The sequence below is a fragment of the Elephas maximus genome, chromosome 25, assembly GCF_024166365.1.
Source record: "Elephas maximus indicus isolate mEleMax1 chromosome 25, mEleMax1 primary haplotype, whole genome shotgun sequence".
Classification (NCBI taxonomy): domain Eukaryota; kingdom Metazoa; phylum Chordata; class Mammalia; order Proboscidea; family Elephantidae; genus Elephas; species Elephas maximus.
The window spans coordinates 5616824-5634586 of NC_064843.1; the positions used below are offsets into that span (position 1 = coordinate 5616824).

Genomic DNA, 17763 nt, shown 5'->3' on the forward strand with positions numbered 1-17763 from the left:
TGAGGCAATTGAAAACACCATGTCTTGGGTCAGGTGACATATTTGCTTTTCGACACTTCAAGGAGATCTTTTGCAGCAGATTTGCCCGATGCAATACGTAGTTTGATTTCTTGACTGCTGCTTCCATGGCTGCTGATTGTGGATCCAAGAAAAATGAAATCCTTGATAGCATCAATCTTTTCTTCATTTATCATGGTGTTGCGTATTGGTACAGTTGTGAGGATTTTTGTTTTCTTTATGTTGAGGTGTAATCCATACTGAAGGTTGTGGTCTTTGATCTTCATCAGTAAGTGCTTCAAGCCCTCTTCACTTTTAGTAAGCAAGGTTGTGTCATCTGCATATGGCAGGTTGTTAATGAGTCTTCCTCTAATCCTGATGCCCCGATCTTCTTCATATAGTCCAGCTTCTCAGATTATTTGCTCAGCAAATAATCTCTCTTTAGCTGTGCCTAATCTGCTGTTTAACCCATCCATTGAGTCTTTTTTTCTTTTTAATGTGCGTTAGGTGAAAGTTTACAGCTCAAGTTAATTTCTCATTCAAAACTTTATATACATATCCATCTGCAAAAAAATGAAACAAGACCCATACCTCACTCCATGCACAAAAATGAGCTCAAAATGGATGAAAGACCTAAATATAAAATCTAAAACAATAAAGAGCGTGGAAGAAAAAATAGGGACAACGTTAGGAGCCCTAATACATGGCATAAACAGTATACAAAACATTATAAAGAATGTAGAAGAAAAACTAGATAACTGGGAGCTCCTAAAAATCAAACACCTATGCTCATCCAAAGACTTCACCAAAAGAGTAAAAAGGCTACCTACAGACTGGGAAGAAGTTTTCAGCTATGACATTTCTGATCTGCGCCTGATCTCTAAAATCTGCATGATACTGCTAAAACTCAACTACAAAAAGACAAATAACCCAATAAAAAAAATGGGCAAAAGATATGAACAGACACTTCACTAAAGAAGACATTCAGGTAGCTAACAGATACATGAGGAAATGCTCACGATCATTAGCCAGTGGAGAAATCCAAATCAAAACTACAATGAGATTTCATCTCACTCCAACAAGGCTGGCATTAATCCAAAAAAACACAAAATAATAAATGTTGGAGAGGTTGTGGAGGGATTGGGACACTTATACACTGCTGATGGGAATGTCAAATGGTACAACCACTTTGCAAATTGATTTGGCGCTTCCTTAAAAAGCTAGAAATAGAACTACCATAGGACCCAGCAATCCCACTCCTTGGAATATATCCTAGAGAAATAAGAGCCTTTACACGGACAGATATATGCACACCCATGTTTATTGCAGCACTGTTTACAATAGCAAAAAGATGGAAGCAACCAAGGTCCCCATCAATGGATGAATGGATAAATAAATTATGGTATATTCACACAATGGAATCATTTCGTAACATGGAGGAATCTGGAAGGCATTAGCTGAGTGAAATTAGTCAGTTGCAAAAGGACAAATATTGTATAAGACCACTATTATAAGAACTCGAGAAATAGTTTAAACAGAGAAGAAAATATTCTTTGATGGTTACGAGAGGGGGGAGGGAGGGAAGGTGGGAGAGGGATATTCACTATTTAGATAGTAGATAAGAACTACTTTAGGTGACAGGAAAGACAACACACAGTACAGGAGAGGTCAGCACAACTGGACTAAACCAAAAGCAAAGAAGTCCCCTGAATAAACTGAAAGCTTCAAAGGCCAGTGTAGCAGGGACGGGGTTTGGGGACCATGGTTTCAGGGGATATCTAAGTCAATTGGCATAATAAAATCTGTTAAGAAAACAAACAAAAATTTATATACATATTGTTTTGTGACATTGGTTGCAATCTCCACAATGTGACAGCACGCACCCCCTTTCCACTCCCGTTTTCCTGTGTCCATTCATCCAGTTCCCGTCCCTTCCTGCTCTGTCCGGCCTTTGGGCAGGGACTGCCCATTTGATCATGTGTATTTGATTGAACTAAGAAGCATGTTCCTCATGTGTTATTTTTTGTTTTATAGACCTGTCTAATCTTTGTCCATTGAGTCTTTAATTTCAGTAATTTTGTTTTCATTTACAGGAGTTCTGATTGGCTCTTTTCTCATATTTGCCCATTTTTCATAGCATTGTGTCTTTTGTTATGTTTTAATTTCCTTTGTTATAATCATTTCAGGCATTCTTATTTTATGGTTTCTCCTGGATCACTCCACTAAATGAAGTTCTTGGGGTCTATTCCTGCTGTTTGTTGTGTCTGTTGCATTGTTTCCTTGCAAATTCTTCTTTAGCAGGGCTTTATATGTGTGATTCATGTGTGTCTTGTGTTTCTAAGGCTCTCTCCAGAGTGATTTTTCAAGGGCTTTTGTCAAACACCCCTGGGTATCGTCAACCTGCTACCATGTTTTATGTTAATTACTTGGTTTAAAGGTGCCCTGGTCATGTAGGTTATTGAAAATTCGAACACCAGATACAGGCCTCTGAAGGTTTCTGACCTTCTGTATGGACTGGCTTCTGGGGTCCTGCTAAGGACAAGGACAGCCCACAGCCTTGGTGCTGGACTGGGGCAGAAGAGCAAACAGAGCTGGGGATGGGCTTGTAATTCCTGCCCCTGCCTTCGCTGAGTTGGTGAGATATGTGCCAGGGAGTGGGGCTTTGGCATGGATGTTCTGGTTAATTCTGAGCAGCAGGCAGTCCTCATCTCTAGCCAGCTGTTCCCCTGCCCACTGAGCCAGCAGGAGCTGCTCTCATGAACGACAAGCAGGATTCCAGCCATCCCACCTGGTGTCCACCCCAGCTGAAGGAGGAAGCAGTTCCTGGCCACTTGCCCCTGGGGAGGTGCCCTGGATGCATAGGGGTGTCTGGCTGAGCTCAAGGTAGCCTGCTAAGCAGGCTGGAGCTCTCTGCTCTGATTGTGAGACTCCTGCCTGAGCCTCTGCCCCACCCCAACACACACCTCTTCCCCACCCTCCAAGAGGCCCATACAGAATTCCTGCTGCCATGGAAACTCTGCCGTTTCTGTTACCTCCTTCCCTCACACCCCTGTCCAGGGAGGCTTTGGCCCTCTGGGTGCCTGCCCTGAGACTGGGAGCAGAGCCGATGGGGCCAGAGCAGGCACTTCCTGTCTGACGGCTCAGGAAAATGAGGCTAGGGAGGGCAGCGGGCTTGCGCTTTCATGGCAGGTCAGCAATGGAGGGAGGAGGACCTGCCACCCCTAATGTCTCCAGGCATTCACCTCTGAGTGGGGTGAGGCAGGCCCCAGTGGCCGTGCTGGGATACATGGTGGTCTGAGCCCCTCGAGCTGTGTCCTCACAGGCTACAGTGTGCCTGCCAGCACAATACGTGTGGGGGTTCCTGTGATCGCTGCTGCCCAGGCTTTCACCAGCAGCCGTGGCGGCCAGCCACCACCAACAGCGCCAATGAGTGCCAATGTGAGTACCCTGCCCCTGCTTTCACAAGTGTGCACACGTGCACACGTGCACACGTGTACATGTACACATACCTTCTCCAGCCTGTAACTGCCATGGCCACGCCCATGACTGCTACTATGACCCCGAAGTTGACCGGCGGAATGCCAGCCAGAACCTGGACCACATCTACCAGGGCGGGGGCGTCTGCGTTGACTGCCAGGTGGGAGACTGCCCGCCAGGTCTGCGATGGGTTGGAGCGGGGGCGGGCGGGGCCTGTGTGGGGGGTCAGGTGTGGGTGATGGCATAGTTGGGGCACCTGGAGGCTGGGGATGTTCTCGGACTCAGTGGCCCCTGCACCCCCTCCCCAGCACCACACCACCGGCATCAACTGTGAGCGCTGCCTGCCTGGCTTCTACCGCTCCCCAAACGACCCTCTGGATTCACCCCATGCCTGCCACCGTGAGTGGGGCTGTCTAGTGGGGGTGTCCTTGGGCTGCAGGATCTGCCTGGGTGGGGTGTCCCTGAGCCTCAGAGGTTGCCTGGCTGGCTGTTCCAGGACATGGGGTCTGCCTGGGTAAGGGTGTCCCAGGGTCTGCTGGGGCGGGGATGTCCCTGGGGCCCAGAGTCCACAGCGTGGGGGGTGTCCCTGGGCCTGGGGTCTGTGGGGTGGGGGTTCCCCTGGGGCCCAGGTTCTGCTAGGGTGGGGGTGTCTCTGGGGCCTGGGATCTGCAGCATGGGGGTATCCCTGGGGCCTGGGATCTGCAGCATGGGGGTATCCCTGGGGCCTGGGATCTGCAGCATGGGGGTATCCCTGGGGCCTGGGGTCTGCAGCGTGGGGTATCCCTGGGGCTCAGGGTCTGCAGCATGGGGGTATCCCTGGGGCCCAGGCTCTACAGTGTGGGGGTGTCCTGGGGCCCAGAGTCTTCCAGGGTGGGGGTGTCCCTAGAGCCTGGGGCCGACAACATGGGGGTGCCCTGGGGCCCATGGTCTGTGGCATAGGGGCGTCCAGACCTTAGAATGGGTGCAGGGATGTCCTGGGGTCTCCGGTTTCTGCGTCCTCAACCCTCCAGCACTCAGGAGACCTGGCCACAGCTCTCATCCCCCCTGCCCAGGTTGGGGACCCTGGGATGCAGGAGGCAGAGACCCCTGGGCTGAGGTCTCTCTTCCCTGCCCCCGGCTCCACCCAGGCTGCAACTGTGAGTCAGACTTCACGGATGGAACATGTGAGGACTTGACAGGCCGCTGCTACTGCCGGCCCAACTTCACGGGGGAGCGTTGTGATGCCTGTGCAGAGGGCTTCGTGGGCTTCCCGCACTGCTACCGTGAGCGCCTTCCTGCTGTGGAGGCCCTGAGCACAGAGCATCGCGACCTGACAGTCCTGGGGAGTCCCCAGGGGGACAGGACCTGGGCCCTCCTGTCCTGCCTGTGGAGCACAGCTCAGCCCCAGCTGGAGGGGGAGTGAGAGGCCTGCGGGGGCTGGAGCAGACTCTGGGGGTGGGGACAGGAAGGGCTACTGGGCCCACCTGGCCAACTCCCACTTTCTCCCCCAGCTGTGTCCTCGTTCTCCCTCAACGACACTGGGGAGCAGGTGCTGCCAGCTGGACAGATCGTCAGTAAGTGTCCCCCAAGTCCCCAAGAGTCCCAGCCTGCCCAGGAGCTGCTGGGCAGGAGGGGCCACATCCCAGCTCCACGGGAAGGCCTCACTGAGGGGGGATTTTTTATTTTTGGTCGCCTTGATTTTGGCTCTTTATGCAGACAACACATGGTCATGCTAGAAAACCTTCCAAAAGCTGTCCATATGCACACCACCCTCAAATAACCACTACACACGGGGCCTGGGCTTTTCTTCCTGCCCGTGTGCTCTTAGAGGTCAGTCACACCAGCAGGCAGTTTTGTGGTCGCATTTTCCACACAACCTCGTCCTGTAAACATGTCACTTCACTTTCTGCATTATTCCAATGTAGCGTTTACTAACTAGCCCCCAATCACTGGAAATCTGGGTTCTTTCCAGTTGTAAATATATATATAATAATGCTAAAATAAACATCCCTGTGGCCAAAACTTTGCAGGCACAAATCCTTGTGTCCGTAGGATGGTTTCCTAGAAGGTTCTGGGTCTCTAGATGTGCATTCTCTGGGACATTTTTGGCTCTGGGTTGCCAAATCTCTCTGTTAAAAAAACAAAGCTTAGGGAGAGAAGTGGAGTCTCTGCTTAAGGGGCCGTTTCTGTTGAGGGTGACGCCAAAAGCTGGAAATGGATAGTGGTGCCGGTTACAACATGGGAATGGAATTAATGTCACTGGCTAGTACATATCGAAATGCTTGAAATGGCAAATGTTTCCTTATATATATTTCGCCACAACGTAGAAAAAGTCTAGCCTATTGTCACATTAGCAGTGTGAACGCACGCACCTTGACTCATTGCTGTCACTAGGTGGCAGCGTTCATTATCTTCAGTTTGGCAAAACATAGATGAATCAATTCAGAGACCTGGTTTCCCCCTTCTGATTTCCAACCCTAACCTAGCCCTAGCCCATCAGAGCATCACTGGCAGGGGGGTTTTCCTTCCATGGAAAAAGGAGAAAAGCCAAACCAGTTGCCATTAGGTCAATTCCAATTCACGATGATCCCGTGTGTGTCAGAGCAGAACTGGGCCCCAGAGGGTGTTTTGGTTTGTTTGGTTTGCTTTTTATAATTTATTTTATTTGTTATTGTTGTTAAGAGTATACACAGCAGAACATACACCAATTAAACAGTTTTTACATGTACAATTCAGTGGCATTGATTATATTCTCCGAGTCGTGCAATCATTCTCACCCTCCTTTTCCGAGTTGTTCCTTCCCCATTAACATAAACTCACTTACCCCCTTAAGGTTCCTGTCTAATCTTTCAAATTACTGTTGTCAGTTGGATCCAATGTAGATAGTTCTTAAAAGAGCATAACCCTCAAGGCAGACAGTTTTTACTAGTTATGCTAATCTATTGTTTGGTTTTAAGAATATTTCAGGAATATTTTTGGTTTTAAGATTATCTCAGGGCAATAGATTCAGGGGATCGTCCAGCCTCCACGGCTTCAGAGCCCTTAAGAATTTGAAATTCTGTTCTGCATTTTCTCTGGAAATGTGGGTTCTTTCCAGTTGTAAATATCAGGATTTTGATCAGGATTCTTCTATGGAATCTTTGACCAAAATGCTCAGTGGTGGTAGCTGGGCACCATCCAGTTCTGGTCTCATGGCAAGGGAGGCAGTTGTTCATGGAGGCAATTAGCCACATATTCCATTTCCTCCTCCTATTCCTGACTCGTCTTCCTCTGTTGCTCCAGGTCAATAGAGACCAATTGTTGTACCTTGAATGGGTGCTTGCAAGCTTTTAACACCCCAGGCACTGGGAAACGAGCTATGAGGTAGAACAGGACAAGTTATCAGGCCAGTTAACTGGGATGTCCCGTGACACCATGACCCACAAGCTCCAAACCAAGGAACCAGATCCCAGGAGGTGTTTGACTGTACCTAAGGCTCCATAGGGTTTTCAATGGGTGATTTTTTTGGAAGTAGATCTTCAGGCCATTCTTCCGAGGTACCTCTGGGTGGACTCAAACCTCCTACCTTTTGGTTAGCAGCTGTTTGCACCACCCAGGGACACCTTTCCTTTCATAAAAAAATTTTTTCTTTCATAGGGGGACATAAAATAACAAAGTGTTATACGATAAATGGATTTGATCGTGTTCAGTATCTCATTGTGCTCAGCTGCGTTTCTTGGCTGCTTGGTGAGGGTGAATCTTTTTTCATAGGTTTTTTACTTCTTTAGTTGCTCTTCTGGGAGTGCCTGCCCAGGGCCTCTGCTCACTTTTCTTTTAAAGTGTTGCCTTTTTACTTGTTCATTGGTACTAGCCCTTTCCAGAGTTTATTTTCTGCCATTTTCTTTTTTCTCGATCAGACCTATCAGACGTTTGCTTAATTTATTGGCGATTTCAAAGAACTAGCTTCAGGTGATATTGATAAGAGCTATTGGGGTTTTTCTGTTTGGTTTTGGGGGAGAGGTTTTGCTTTCCTTTGATACAGTAAGTTTTGAACTAAAGTCTTTAATTCTTCCTGTCCACTCTCTTTTGATTTATTACTGTTTTTATAGCTTCTTGAATTACTAGTTTATTGTTTTTTGTTGTTATTATCAACAAAGGAGCCCTGGTAGTGCAGTGGTTAAGAGCTCGGCTCCTAACCAAAAGGTCAGCAGTTCAAATCCACCAGCCGCTCCTTGGAAACCCTATGAGACAGTTCTACTCTGTCCTATAGGGTCACTGAGTCGGAATTGACTTGACAATAACGGGTTTTGTTTGGTTTTGGTTTTATTATCAACAAAAACGTTTGAAGCAGTGCTTCTCAACCAGGAGCAATTTTGTGCCCCAGGGGAAATTTGGTGCTGTCTGGAGGCATTTTTGGTTGTTACATCTGGGGAGGTGCTACTGGTATCTAGTGGGTAAAGGCACCAGGAATACTGTTAAACATCCTACAATGCACAGGATAGCCCCACAACAAAGAGTTCTCCAGCCAGAAATATCAGTGATGCAGAGATTGAGGCACCTGGGTTTAAAACTATAAATTTTCCTCAAAATATAGCTTTGGCTATGTGTATGCACAGGGTTTGATACACCACGTTCTCATTATTGCTCCTTTCTAAATAGTCTGTAATTTCTGTTTTTATAGTCTTTTGAATTTGAGTTGTTTAGCAATGTGTTTATAAATCCCAAGCGATTGGATTAATTTTCTGTCCTTTCTTGTGGAGGTTCAGTTTTAATTTTACTGCAGCGTGGTCAGATTTTGTAGCTCAATGATTTCTAGTTTTTGGATTTGGAATTTGTGCTTTTTTTTGTTGTCCACCTGGAATATGACCACTATGAGATTATTCCATGAACATTTGACAAGAATGTGTGTTCTCTGTTGGGTACAGATTTCTACACAAATATCTCTCAAAACCTGCTTGTTAATTATGATGTTTAAGTCTACTCTGTCCTTGCTGATATTTTGCCTGTTTGAACTGCCATGTTCTGAGAACATCTATTCAGTCTTTCTGTCCATGGCTATGGTTTTGCATATACCAGGAGACAAAGGTTGGTTCTGCACCTAGAGGTTCATGTTTACTGCATATTTTGGACAAGTGTCCGTTTTCTTAACATGTAAAAGCTCTCTTTGTTTCAATGCTTGTTGCCTTGACTTCTGCCCCTACTGCTCACACTCACCTCCTTGGCTGTTGGTGCCCGCCCATTCTGTTTTCATGCGTCTCTTTGTTTCCGACCTGTCTGAGTCCTTGGTTCATAGTCCTTGGTTTATATTTGTTCTATTTCTCGCACACTGCTGCTTTCTCGAAACACTGGATTGCTCCTTCCTGGGGCTGTTGTGCTCTTTTTTTGTGTGCTACGGTGGTGTAAGGGGTGAGAAAATTAATTTGTGAAGAATGGAGTTTCTCAGGCAGGGAAGATTGGGTCCACAGGGCATCTGAGACCCCTTCCCACCTGATACCCACAGACTGTGACTGCAGTGCCGCCGGGACCCAGGGCAATGCCTGCCGCAAGGACCCACAGGTGGGGCGCTGTGTGTGTAAACCCAATTTCCAGGGCACCCACTGTGAGCTCTGCGCCCCTGGATTCTACGGCCCAGGCTGCCAGCGTGAGTATAGCCCTTGCCACACCTGTGTGGATGCTGCGGCCTGGGCCCCCTCTGACCTGGCATGTCGGCCCCCTCCCTGCAGCATGCCAGTGCTCTAGCCCTGGGGCAGTGGACGGTGACTGTGACCGCGACTCAGGCCACTGCCGGTGCCAGTCGGGCTTCAAGGGGGCCATGTGCGACCGCTGTGCCCCTGGCTACTTCCACTTCCCTCTCTGCCAGTGTGAGTCATGCCTCCCCAAGCAGGTGCTCGAGGCGTGGAGGGGGGCGGGTGGGGATACCTGGGGACAAAGCCTGCTTGGGCTGAGGATCCCCGTGACGCTATTCACCCCACAGTGTGTGGCTGCAGCCCCACGGGAACTCTGCCTGAAGGCTGCGATGAGGCAGGCCACTGCCCATGCCGGCCTGAGTTCGATGGCCCCCACTGTGACCGCTGCCACGCTGGCCACTATGGCTACCCCGACTGCCGTGGTGAGCTGAGGCCGGGAGATGGGAGTGGAGGGCAGGAGGGGGACGCCGCCTGCGTAGTCCCCAGGTCCTGACCCTGTGTGCCCCCACAGCCTGTGCCTGTGACCCTCGGGGTGCCCTGGATGAGCTCTGTGGGGCGGGCGGTGTGTGCCACTGCCGCCCTGGCTATGCAGGCCCCGCCTGCCAGGCCTGCAGCCCTGGCTTCCACGGCTTCCCCACCTGCATTGGTGAGTGTGCCAGGAAGGGTAGGGAGGCAGGTGAAGGTCCCCACTGCGTGCCCACCACCCACCCTCCCCACAGCGTGCCACTGCTCTTCCGACGGCTCCCTACATGTGGCCTGTGACCCCCGGAGTGGGCAGTGCAGCTGCCGGCCCCGCGTGACAGGGCTGCGCTGTGACATGTGTGTGCCTGGTGCCTATGACTTCCCCCACTGCGAAGGTGAGCCAGGCTTCAGCCAGCAGGTGGGGGTGGGCACCGTGCACATGTGTGTGCACCCACCAGGAGAGGTCAGGCACCATGTGTGCATGTGACTGTGCACACACCCGTGTACCAGGCGTATTCATGTGCTGTGTATGTGTGTGACTGGTCATAGACTGTGTGTTCATCTGCTGTGCATGTTCACTGCAACCATCCATGTGTGCAGGGTTGTGTGTGCCCATGTGCCAGCTTCGTGTCATGTGCTGTGTCTGCGTGTATGTATTGTTCGTCGGGCAGGCTCATGTTACGTGTGTGTTCTCACAAGACTGTGCATCTATGTAATTGTGTTGACGTGCTTTGTATGTGCCCATGTGTCGGTTCACATGGTCCATGTGCTGTGCATGTGAGTGTGCATGTGCATGTCCACATTCTGTGTGTTCACATGCATGTACACAGTTCATGCTGTGTGTGTTCAAGTGATCCATGTGCTGTGTGTGTTCATGTGCGTGTTCACAGCATGTGCTGTGTGGTGAGGGGAGGGCTCCAGAGCAGGGAGGCACATGTTGTCACGCGTGTCCACAGATCTGTGAGGTCAGCGTGCAGGCTCACACAGGGCCATGGGGGTCTGGCCGGCCTGGGGAAGCCCTGACCTCCGGGGTTGTGCACAAGAAGTGACGGCAGCCCCGCCTCTCTCCATAGCTGGCTCCTGCCACCCTGCTGGTCTGGCCCCGGCTAACCCTACCCTGCCTGAGGTGAGCCCAGGTCTGCCTGCAGGGGGTGGGCAGGTCAGACTGAAATCCCCAGGCCCAGTGGGACCATCCCATTCACCTGTTGCCCTAGGCTCCAATAGACTCCAGGTGTGGGTCAGGTCAGGGCAGGTGACCTCCACTCTCCTCTGCTCTCGTCAGGGCTCCAGGGGTTATGGGTACAGAGTAGGGACACACTCTGACCCTTACTCTGACCCTCTCCCAGGCACAGGCCCCCTGTGTGTGCCGGGCTCACGTGGAGGGGCCAAGCTGTGATCGCTGCAAATCTGGGTTCTGGGGGCTGAGTCCCAGCAACCCTGAGGGCTGCTCCCGTAAGTCTCCCAGTGGGTGTGGTGGGCTTCTGGGGGGCAGGTGGGGGAGGCTGCTACCATAAGTCCCCAAAGTGGGTATGGGGGTCCTGGGGGGCTCCTGGAGTGTGGGCAGAGTGAGTCTCCCAGTGTGGATGTGGGGGTGCTGGGGGCTTTTGGGGGGCAGGTGGAATGGGCTGTACCCATGAGTCTCCCATTGTAGGTGTATGGGTGCTCGGGGACTCCTGGGGGCAGGTGGGGTGGGTTGCACCCTTGAATCTCCAGAGTGGGTGTGGGGGTGCTGGGGGGCTCCTGGAGACTCCAGCTGAGGATGGAGTCCAGCCCCCTGGACTGCTCCCCCTTTAAGGCCAGCTCTGCCCTTCCCCAGGCTGCAACTGTGACCCCCGGGGCACGCTGGGAGGTGTTTCGGAGTGTCAGCGGGTGAGTCTGGGGGCTGAGGGTGGGGGCTTTGGGGCAGGTGGGTGGGGCCTCTTCCCGGTCCCACTCTCCCCTCGGCCCCCAGGGCAGTGGCCAGTGCTTCTGCAGGCCCCACGTGTGCGGGCAGACCTGTGCTGCCTGCAGGGACGGCTTCTTCGGACTGGACCAGGCCAACTACTTTGGCTGCCGCGGTGAGTTCCAGACCTCTTCTACACCTGCCTTCCGCTCACGCCAGCAGGCCAAGGCCCAGGGGGGCCCTCGGGCACGGACCCACCTTGGGGCTGGGCACAGGGAGGCCCCAGTGTGGGGTGGTATTAGGGGCCAGGCACAGAAAGGCACTGGCATGCAGTGGCATTACAGAGCCACTGCAGGGTGCCAGGCTGGCCCAGGCTGGGCATGGGGCAGAAAGAGGCTCCAGTGGGAGCCTGTGATGCTTACTTCTCCCCTCCTCCTCCTGGGGAGACATCACTAATCAATCCCAGTGCTCTTGTCCCAAGGCTAGACTTCAGCCCTGTGGCAGATAATAGCTGTCATTCTCGACAGAGGGTGGATGGAGCGAGGGCCCCAAGGAGGGTAGACAAAGCAGGGTCCTGAAGCAGGGGCTGTGGAGGAGTGGCCTGGGGGCGGGAAGGGCAGCAGGTGAGTTGACTTGGCTCCTTTCTACTGCAGGCTGCCAGTGTGACGTTGGTGGTGCCCTAGGCCAGGGCTGTGAGCCTCGGACAGGCGCCTGTCGCTGCCGCCCCAACACCCGCGGCTCCACCTGCAGCGAGTGAGTGCCCCACCCCAGTGGGCTGGGTAGCGGCAAGGGTCAGAGGGGACAGCTGTCCCCTGGGCTTCTCCAGTCCCCCTCACCCAGGGCCACCTGGGTCCCGGCTGCCCCTGGGAACCCCGTCTGCTGTGCCAGGCCGGCGAGGGACCATTACCTGCCTGACCTGCATCACTTGCGCTTGGAGCTGGAGGAGGCTACCACGCCCGAGGGCCATGCTGTGCGCTTCGGCTTCAACCCCCTCGAGTTCGAGAACTTCAGCTGGAGGGGCTACGCACAGATGGCACCGATTCAGGTGGGGTCAGGGGTCACACATCCCCACTCCTCGTCCCAGGGCTCCATGCACGAGGGGTGTGGTGGTGGTACCTGCGTGGCTGAAGAGAGTTGACCGAAGCTTTTGTCCCCCGCCCCCAGCCCAGGATTGTGGCCAGGCTGAACGTGACCTCTCCAGACCTCTTCCGGCTCGTCTTCCGCTATGTTAATAGGGGCCCCACCAGTGTGGGGGGGCGCATCTCTGTGCGTGAGGAGAGCACGTTTGACGCCTGCATCAACTGTGCGTGCCGCCCCCAGCCCACCACTGTCCCTCCCAGCCCTACCTGACTCCTGTCCTCCCACCCTGTCCTCACCCCTCACCTGGCCCCAGTCCCGCCTTCACTCCTGTCCCCGCCCCCAGCCCGCTGCTGTCCTGCCCAGCCCCACCTGACTCCTGCCCTCTCCACCCCATCCTCACCCCTCATCTGGCCCCAGTCCCGCCCTCGCTTCTGTCTCCACCCCTACCCCCTTCTGGGCCCTGCATAGGTGGGTGGTCCCAGCCCCAGCCCAGTGCTGGGGTGTGCAGGGGGGCCCTGGTGGCAGCCCAGGTCTCACAGCCCCACCCACAGGCACGGAGCAGAGCCAGCAAGTGGCCTTCTTGCCCAGCACAGAGCCTACCTTCATCATGGTACCCCAGAGGGGCTTCGGGGAGCCCTTTGTCATGAACCCTGGCATCTGGGCCCTGCTCGTGGAGGCTGAAGGGGTGCTGCTGGTAAGGTAGGGGCTGGACGAGGTGGGGCGGGCTGGGTGACGGGCGGGCACCCACCTCCCATCCCCTCGCCCCAGGACCACGTGGTGCTGCTGCCCAGCGCCTACTATGAGGCGGCCCTCCTGCAGCTGCGGGTCACCGAGGCCTGCAGCCACCACCCCACTGCCCAGCATGCCGCAGACAAGTGAGAGCTGCCTGAGGGCGGGGGCTGGGGGTCAGCCTGGAGCCCTGGGGCCGCGCCACAAGTGCTGACCACCCTGTGTGCCCCCCAGCTGCCTCCTCTATGCCCACCTCCCCCTGGATGGCTTCCCCTCAGCCACCTGGCCTGACGCCCTATGTCGCCATGACAACAGCCTGCCCCGGCCCTGCCCCATGGAGCAGCTCAGCCCCTCGCACCCACAGCTGGCCGCCTGCCTGGGCAGTGATGTGAGCGTCTGGGTCCCACAGGGGCAGGGCAGACTCAAGACCTTGGCCCTGGGGGAGGAAGCCCACATCACAGTGGTAGGGGCACAGGTGCAGGGGTCGGGGTGCTGGGTATCTGCTGCAGTCACGGGGGTGACCTGGTGGTCCCAGCACCCTGGAGCCTCATCTCTCATGGGGTCCATTGTGAGGCAGCCCACAGGTGTTCCTTCACCCCACAGACAGTTGGACGGACCCCCATGCTGTGCCTGGTGCTCCTCCCCACACTGGGGCCTCAGATGGGGCCCTTGGTGGGTGGGCAGGGGGTTCAGAGGTAGGAAGGACGAGGGGCTGCAGGGATAGTGAGTGCAAAGGCCCTGCAGTCGGAGGGGCTTGGCGAGGGGGAGGGGTGCAGGGGGAAGGGGAGAGACGCAGAGTGAGGGGGAGAGGGGTTGAGTTGGAGGCCCTGGGGCCGTGTCCAGGAGTTCGGACTGATCGGGTAGGATCTGTTCTCTAGTGGGGACTGTGGAGCCACTCTGATCACCCTGTCCCCCCCAGGTGGATGTCCAGCTTCAGGTGGCCGTGCCTCGGCCAGGCCGCTATGCACTGGTGGTGGAGTATGCCAATGAGGACACCCACCAGGAGGTGGGGGTGGCCGTGCACAGCCCCCAGCGAGCCCCCCAGCAGGGCAAGCTTACCCTGTACCCCTGCTCGTACAGGTGTGCCAGGGAACCCTGGTCTCTGCAGGGAGGGGGAGTGCCACCTTTCCCTGTCTGACCGCCTTTCCGCCTTCAGTACCCTGTGCCGTGGCACTGCCGTGGACACCCAGTACCATCTGGCCATCTTCCACCTGGACACGGAGGCCAGCATCCGGCTCACTGCTGAGCAGGCGCGCTTCTTCCTGGTAAGACAGGCTCCCTCATCTACTGGGCCCCGGGATCCCTGTGGGGTCAGCTTTAGGGGATTTTAAACGTATACAAAAGTCAAGAGAAGCTTGTCCTGAACCCTCAGGTGCCATTCAATAGCTCCCACTTGAGCCCTCTCCAGACTCTCCATCAGAGGCTCTCCTCATTCCAGTGCTCCAGTTGTGGGTGCGATGGTTTTGAACTTTCTACTGAGGTATTTCATATACACAGGAAAGTACCCACAGCACAACCCACAGCGCAGGGCCCTCCCAGAAGTCAAACGTTCCATGTAACCAGCACCTGGGTCAGGACAGAGCATAAGCACCTCCCAGATATCCCTCGGGCCCCACGCCCCTTTCCAGGGTATACGCTATCCTGACATCTAACAGTACCTCTTACTTTTGCCCATTTTGGAACTTTCTATAAATGGAACCACACACCACAGTTGTTTGTGTGCTTCTTCCACCAAAAGCGCGGCCATAGATGGATTTATGTTGTCACTGTGGCTGTGCGGCATCTGTTCTCTTCGCTGTCGGGTTCGTCTAGATGCTGTTTGAGTCTTTTTGTCTTTTATGGTATTTGTTGCACATGTCCCTACATCACGGTGAGTCGTGTGCCCAAGCAGACGCCCATCCATGAGTCCACGTTCACTGAGCACCTGGCCCCATGGAGGGAGCTAGGGGCTGGTGACAGCAGGGTGTGGGGGGAAGTTGGGAGAGGCACGTTCTGACGAGATGACACTTTGCTGAGACCTGAATGACAAGGAGGGGGCCATGTGAGCGCCAGGAAGCGCCTGATTCACAGAAAATACCACACTTCTCGTTGAGGGCTGGGGTCTGAGCAGCCAGAGGAGGCTGTGGGCTGGCCAGAGGCAGAACAAGTTTGGCTTCAGTGTGTGCTGACCTCACCCCGAGACCTCACTGTCCCTCTGCCTGCAGCATGGTGTCGCCCTGGTGCCCGAGGAGGAATTCAGCATGGAGTTCGTGAAGCCCCAAGTCCGCTGCATCAGCCGCCACGGCACCTTTGGTCCAAATAGGTAGTGAGCAGGGCTGGGAGGACTAGGTGGGGGTAGCGATCAGGCGGGTGGGCACTGACTCGGCCCCACACCTGCCTGCAGCGCCGCCTGCCTGCCCTCCCGCTTTCCGAAGCCGCCCCAGCCCATCGTGCTTCGGGACTGCCAGGTTCTGCAGCTGCCACCTGGCCTCCCGCTGACCCACTCGCAGGAACTTACACCGGGTGAACCCCCGGCTGGGCCTCAGCCTCGGCCCCATACTGCCGTGGACCCCAACACTGAGCCCACCATGCTGCGCCATCCCCAGGTGAGGACCTGGCAGGCAGCCCAGGTAGTGGGAGCTGGCTGGGGTCCCCAGCATCCCTCGGTGCCCCTGGCCCACTGCTCACTGGACTCTCCCCACAGGGCACTGTGGTCTTCACCACCCACGTGCCCACCCTGGGCCGCTATGCCTTCCTGCTTCACGGCTACCAGCCGGCCCACCCCACCTTCCCCGTGGAGGTGCTCGTGAATGGGGGGCGTATCTGGCATGGTAAGTGGGCACCCCGATGTGCAGCCTGCCCAGGGGGTTGCATCCCTTGCTCTGTGCCCCTTCAGTCATGACTCTGATTGGCTGTGAAGTGGGCCTCACTTCTTGAGCAGCACTGGGGTGGGGAGGGGCAGGTCACACACATGCTGCAGTGACACTGGGGAAGGGGGTGATACTGTGTTCCCTGCATAGCCAGGCTCAGGGGCTGCACCTGGTAGGCACCTGGGCATGCCCTCGAGCTGGGTCACTGGTCAACCAGCCACCACACGCCGTGGTCACCGCCCAGTCACAAGGGCTGCTGTGGGCAACGGTGGGTTCTGATGGCTGGTCACATACCCCTCACCTCAGTCATGGATTTGACTGCCTCAGTGGGTCTCCTCTGCCCTGGTGTCTACCACAGAGCCCCGCCTAAAGCCATGGAGCTGGGACAGGTCAGAGTTGGGGGAGGGCTCTGACCTGCCTCCCTCCCCCAGGTCAGGCCAATGCCAGCTTCTGCCCACACGGCTACGGCTGCCGCACCCTGGTGGTGTGCGAGGGCCAAACGATGCTGGACATTACCGACAGCGAGCTGACTGTGACCGTACGTGTGCCTGAGGGCCGGTGGTTCTGGCTGGTGAGTCTGGGCTGGCTCAGGGCCAGCGTCCCTGTGTGCAGCCCTACCTGGCCAAAGGTCCTCAGGCCTGCTACCCACCACCAGTCACTTACCCAGGGCCAGCTGTGGGCCTACATCCTCTGCATCTGGGGACCCCGGACCCACTAGCTCCCAGGGGACCCTGACAGCTGAAATGTTCCTGGACTCAGGCCCCCTCCTGGAGGAGGTGGGGCCTCGAAGGAGGGGGGAGGAAGGGAGAAACCATCCCCAGCCAACACCCTGAGTGCTGCCCTCCAGCTTCCCAAAGCTTCTGATTGGCTACGAAGTGGGCCCCACTTACTGAGCAGGCCTAGGGGGCAGGACACAGCACCCACCAGTCTTGCCTGGACCCTGGGGGTTGTTGGGGGCTTGCTGCTGCCCTCCCATCCACTCCCACCCTCCCCCAACCCCCACCCACGCCCTTGCTGGGCCCATGGGAAGGTGACCAGGCTGCCATCCCCCAGGATTACGTGCTGGTGGTTCCTGAGGATGCCTACACCTCCAGCTACCTGCAAGAAGAGCCCCTGGACAAATCCTATGACTTTATCAGCCAGTGCGCTGCCCAGGGCTACCATGTCAGGTGGGTGGGGCAGGTGGGTGGGGCCAGGGCAAGGGGTGGGCCTGGGACTAGGGAGGGGGTGGGGCCAGGGCAGGGGCAGGGCTCAGGCCAGGGGTTGGCTGGGGGTGGGCAGGGGCTGGAGTTGGCTGGAACAGGTGTCAGCCCCGCTTGCCACTGCAGCCCCTCCAGCTCATCACCCTTCTGCCGTGACGCTGCCATCTCCCTCTCCCTCTTCTACAACAATGGAGCCCGGCCATGCCGCTGCCACGAAGTGGGCGCCACAGGTCCCACGTGTGAGCCTTTTGGGGGCCAGTGCCCCTGCCGCGCCCACGTCATTGGCCGGGACTGCTCCCGCTGTGCCACTGGCTACTGGGGGTTCCCCCACTGCAGGCGTGAGTGCCCGGCCTGGAGGGTGTGCACCAAACCCCGGGGCTCCCTAGGGAGGGGGTCAGGGTTGGGGAATGCAGGGCGGGGTGGGTCCATTCCTCCACACC

General features: G+C 55.5%; 1 protein-coding gene across 3 annotated transcripts in view; it reads left to right on the forward strand.

Moving 5' to 3' along the window:
• Positions 1 to 17763, forward strand: part of LAMA5 (laminin subunit alpha 5) — a 54523-nt gene that overhangs the window by 19775 nt on the left and 16985 nt on the right. For 2 of the 3 annotated variants that reach the window (XM_049869054.1, XM_049869055.1), the window contains exons 7-34: positions 3320 to 3435; positions 3516 to 3634; positions 3783 to 3873; positions 4602 to 4736; positions 4965 to 5027; positions 8933 to 9073; positions 9156 to 9293; positions 9407 to 9541; positions 9631 to 9765; positions 9839 to 9976; positions 10655 to 10707; positions 10928 to 11033; positions 11398 to 11450; positions 11533 to 11638; positions 12117 to 12216; positions 12352 to 12508; positions 12628 to 12766; positions 13095 to 13237; positions 13312 to 13418; positions 13507 to 13660; positions 14192 to 14352; positions 14429 to 14537; positions 15477 to 15574; positions 15656 to 15857; positions 15956 to 16082; positions 16553 to 16692; positions 17175 to 17290; positions 17450 to 17661. In XM_049869054.1, coding sequence (XP_049725011.1) covers positions 3320 to 3435; positions 3516 to 3634; positions 3783 to 3873; positions 4602 to 4736; positions 4965 to 5027; positions 8933 to 9073; positions 9156 to 9293; positions 9407 to 9541; positions 9631 to 9765; positions 9839 to 9976; positions 10655 to 10707; positions 10928 to 11033; positions 11398 to 11450; positions 11533 to 11638; positions 12117 to 12216; positions 12352 to 12508; positions 12628 to 12766; positions 13095 to 13237; positions 13312 to 13418; positions 13507 to 13660; positions 14192 to 14352; positions 14429 to 14537; positions 15477 to 15574; positions 15656 to 15857; positions 15956 to 16082; positions 16553 to 16692; positions 17175 to 17290; positions 17450 to 17661 — 3494 coding nt within the window. The remainder of the gene's footprint in view (positions 1 to 3319; positions 3436 to 3515; positions 3635 to 3782; positions 3874 to 4601; positions 4737 to 4964; positions 5028 to 8932; positions 9074 to 9155; positions 9294 to 9406; positions 9542 to 9630; positions 9766 to 9838; positions 9977 to 10654; positions 10708 to 10927; positions 11034 to 11397; positions 11451 to 11532; positions 11639 to 12116; positions 12217 to 12351; positions 12509 to 12627; positions 12767 to 13094; positions 13238 to 13311; positions 13419 to 13506; positions 13661 to 14191; positions 14353 to 14428; positions 14538 to 15476; positions 15575 to 15655; positions 15858 to 15955; positions 16083 to 16552; positions 16693 to 17174; positions 17291 to 17449; positions 17662 to 17763) is intronic. The other variant, XM_049869056.1, reaches the window with a different exon arrangement.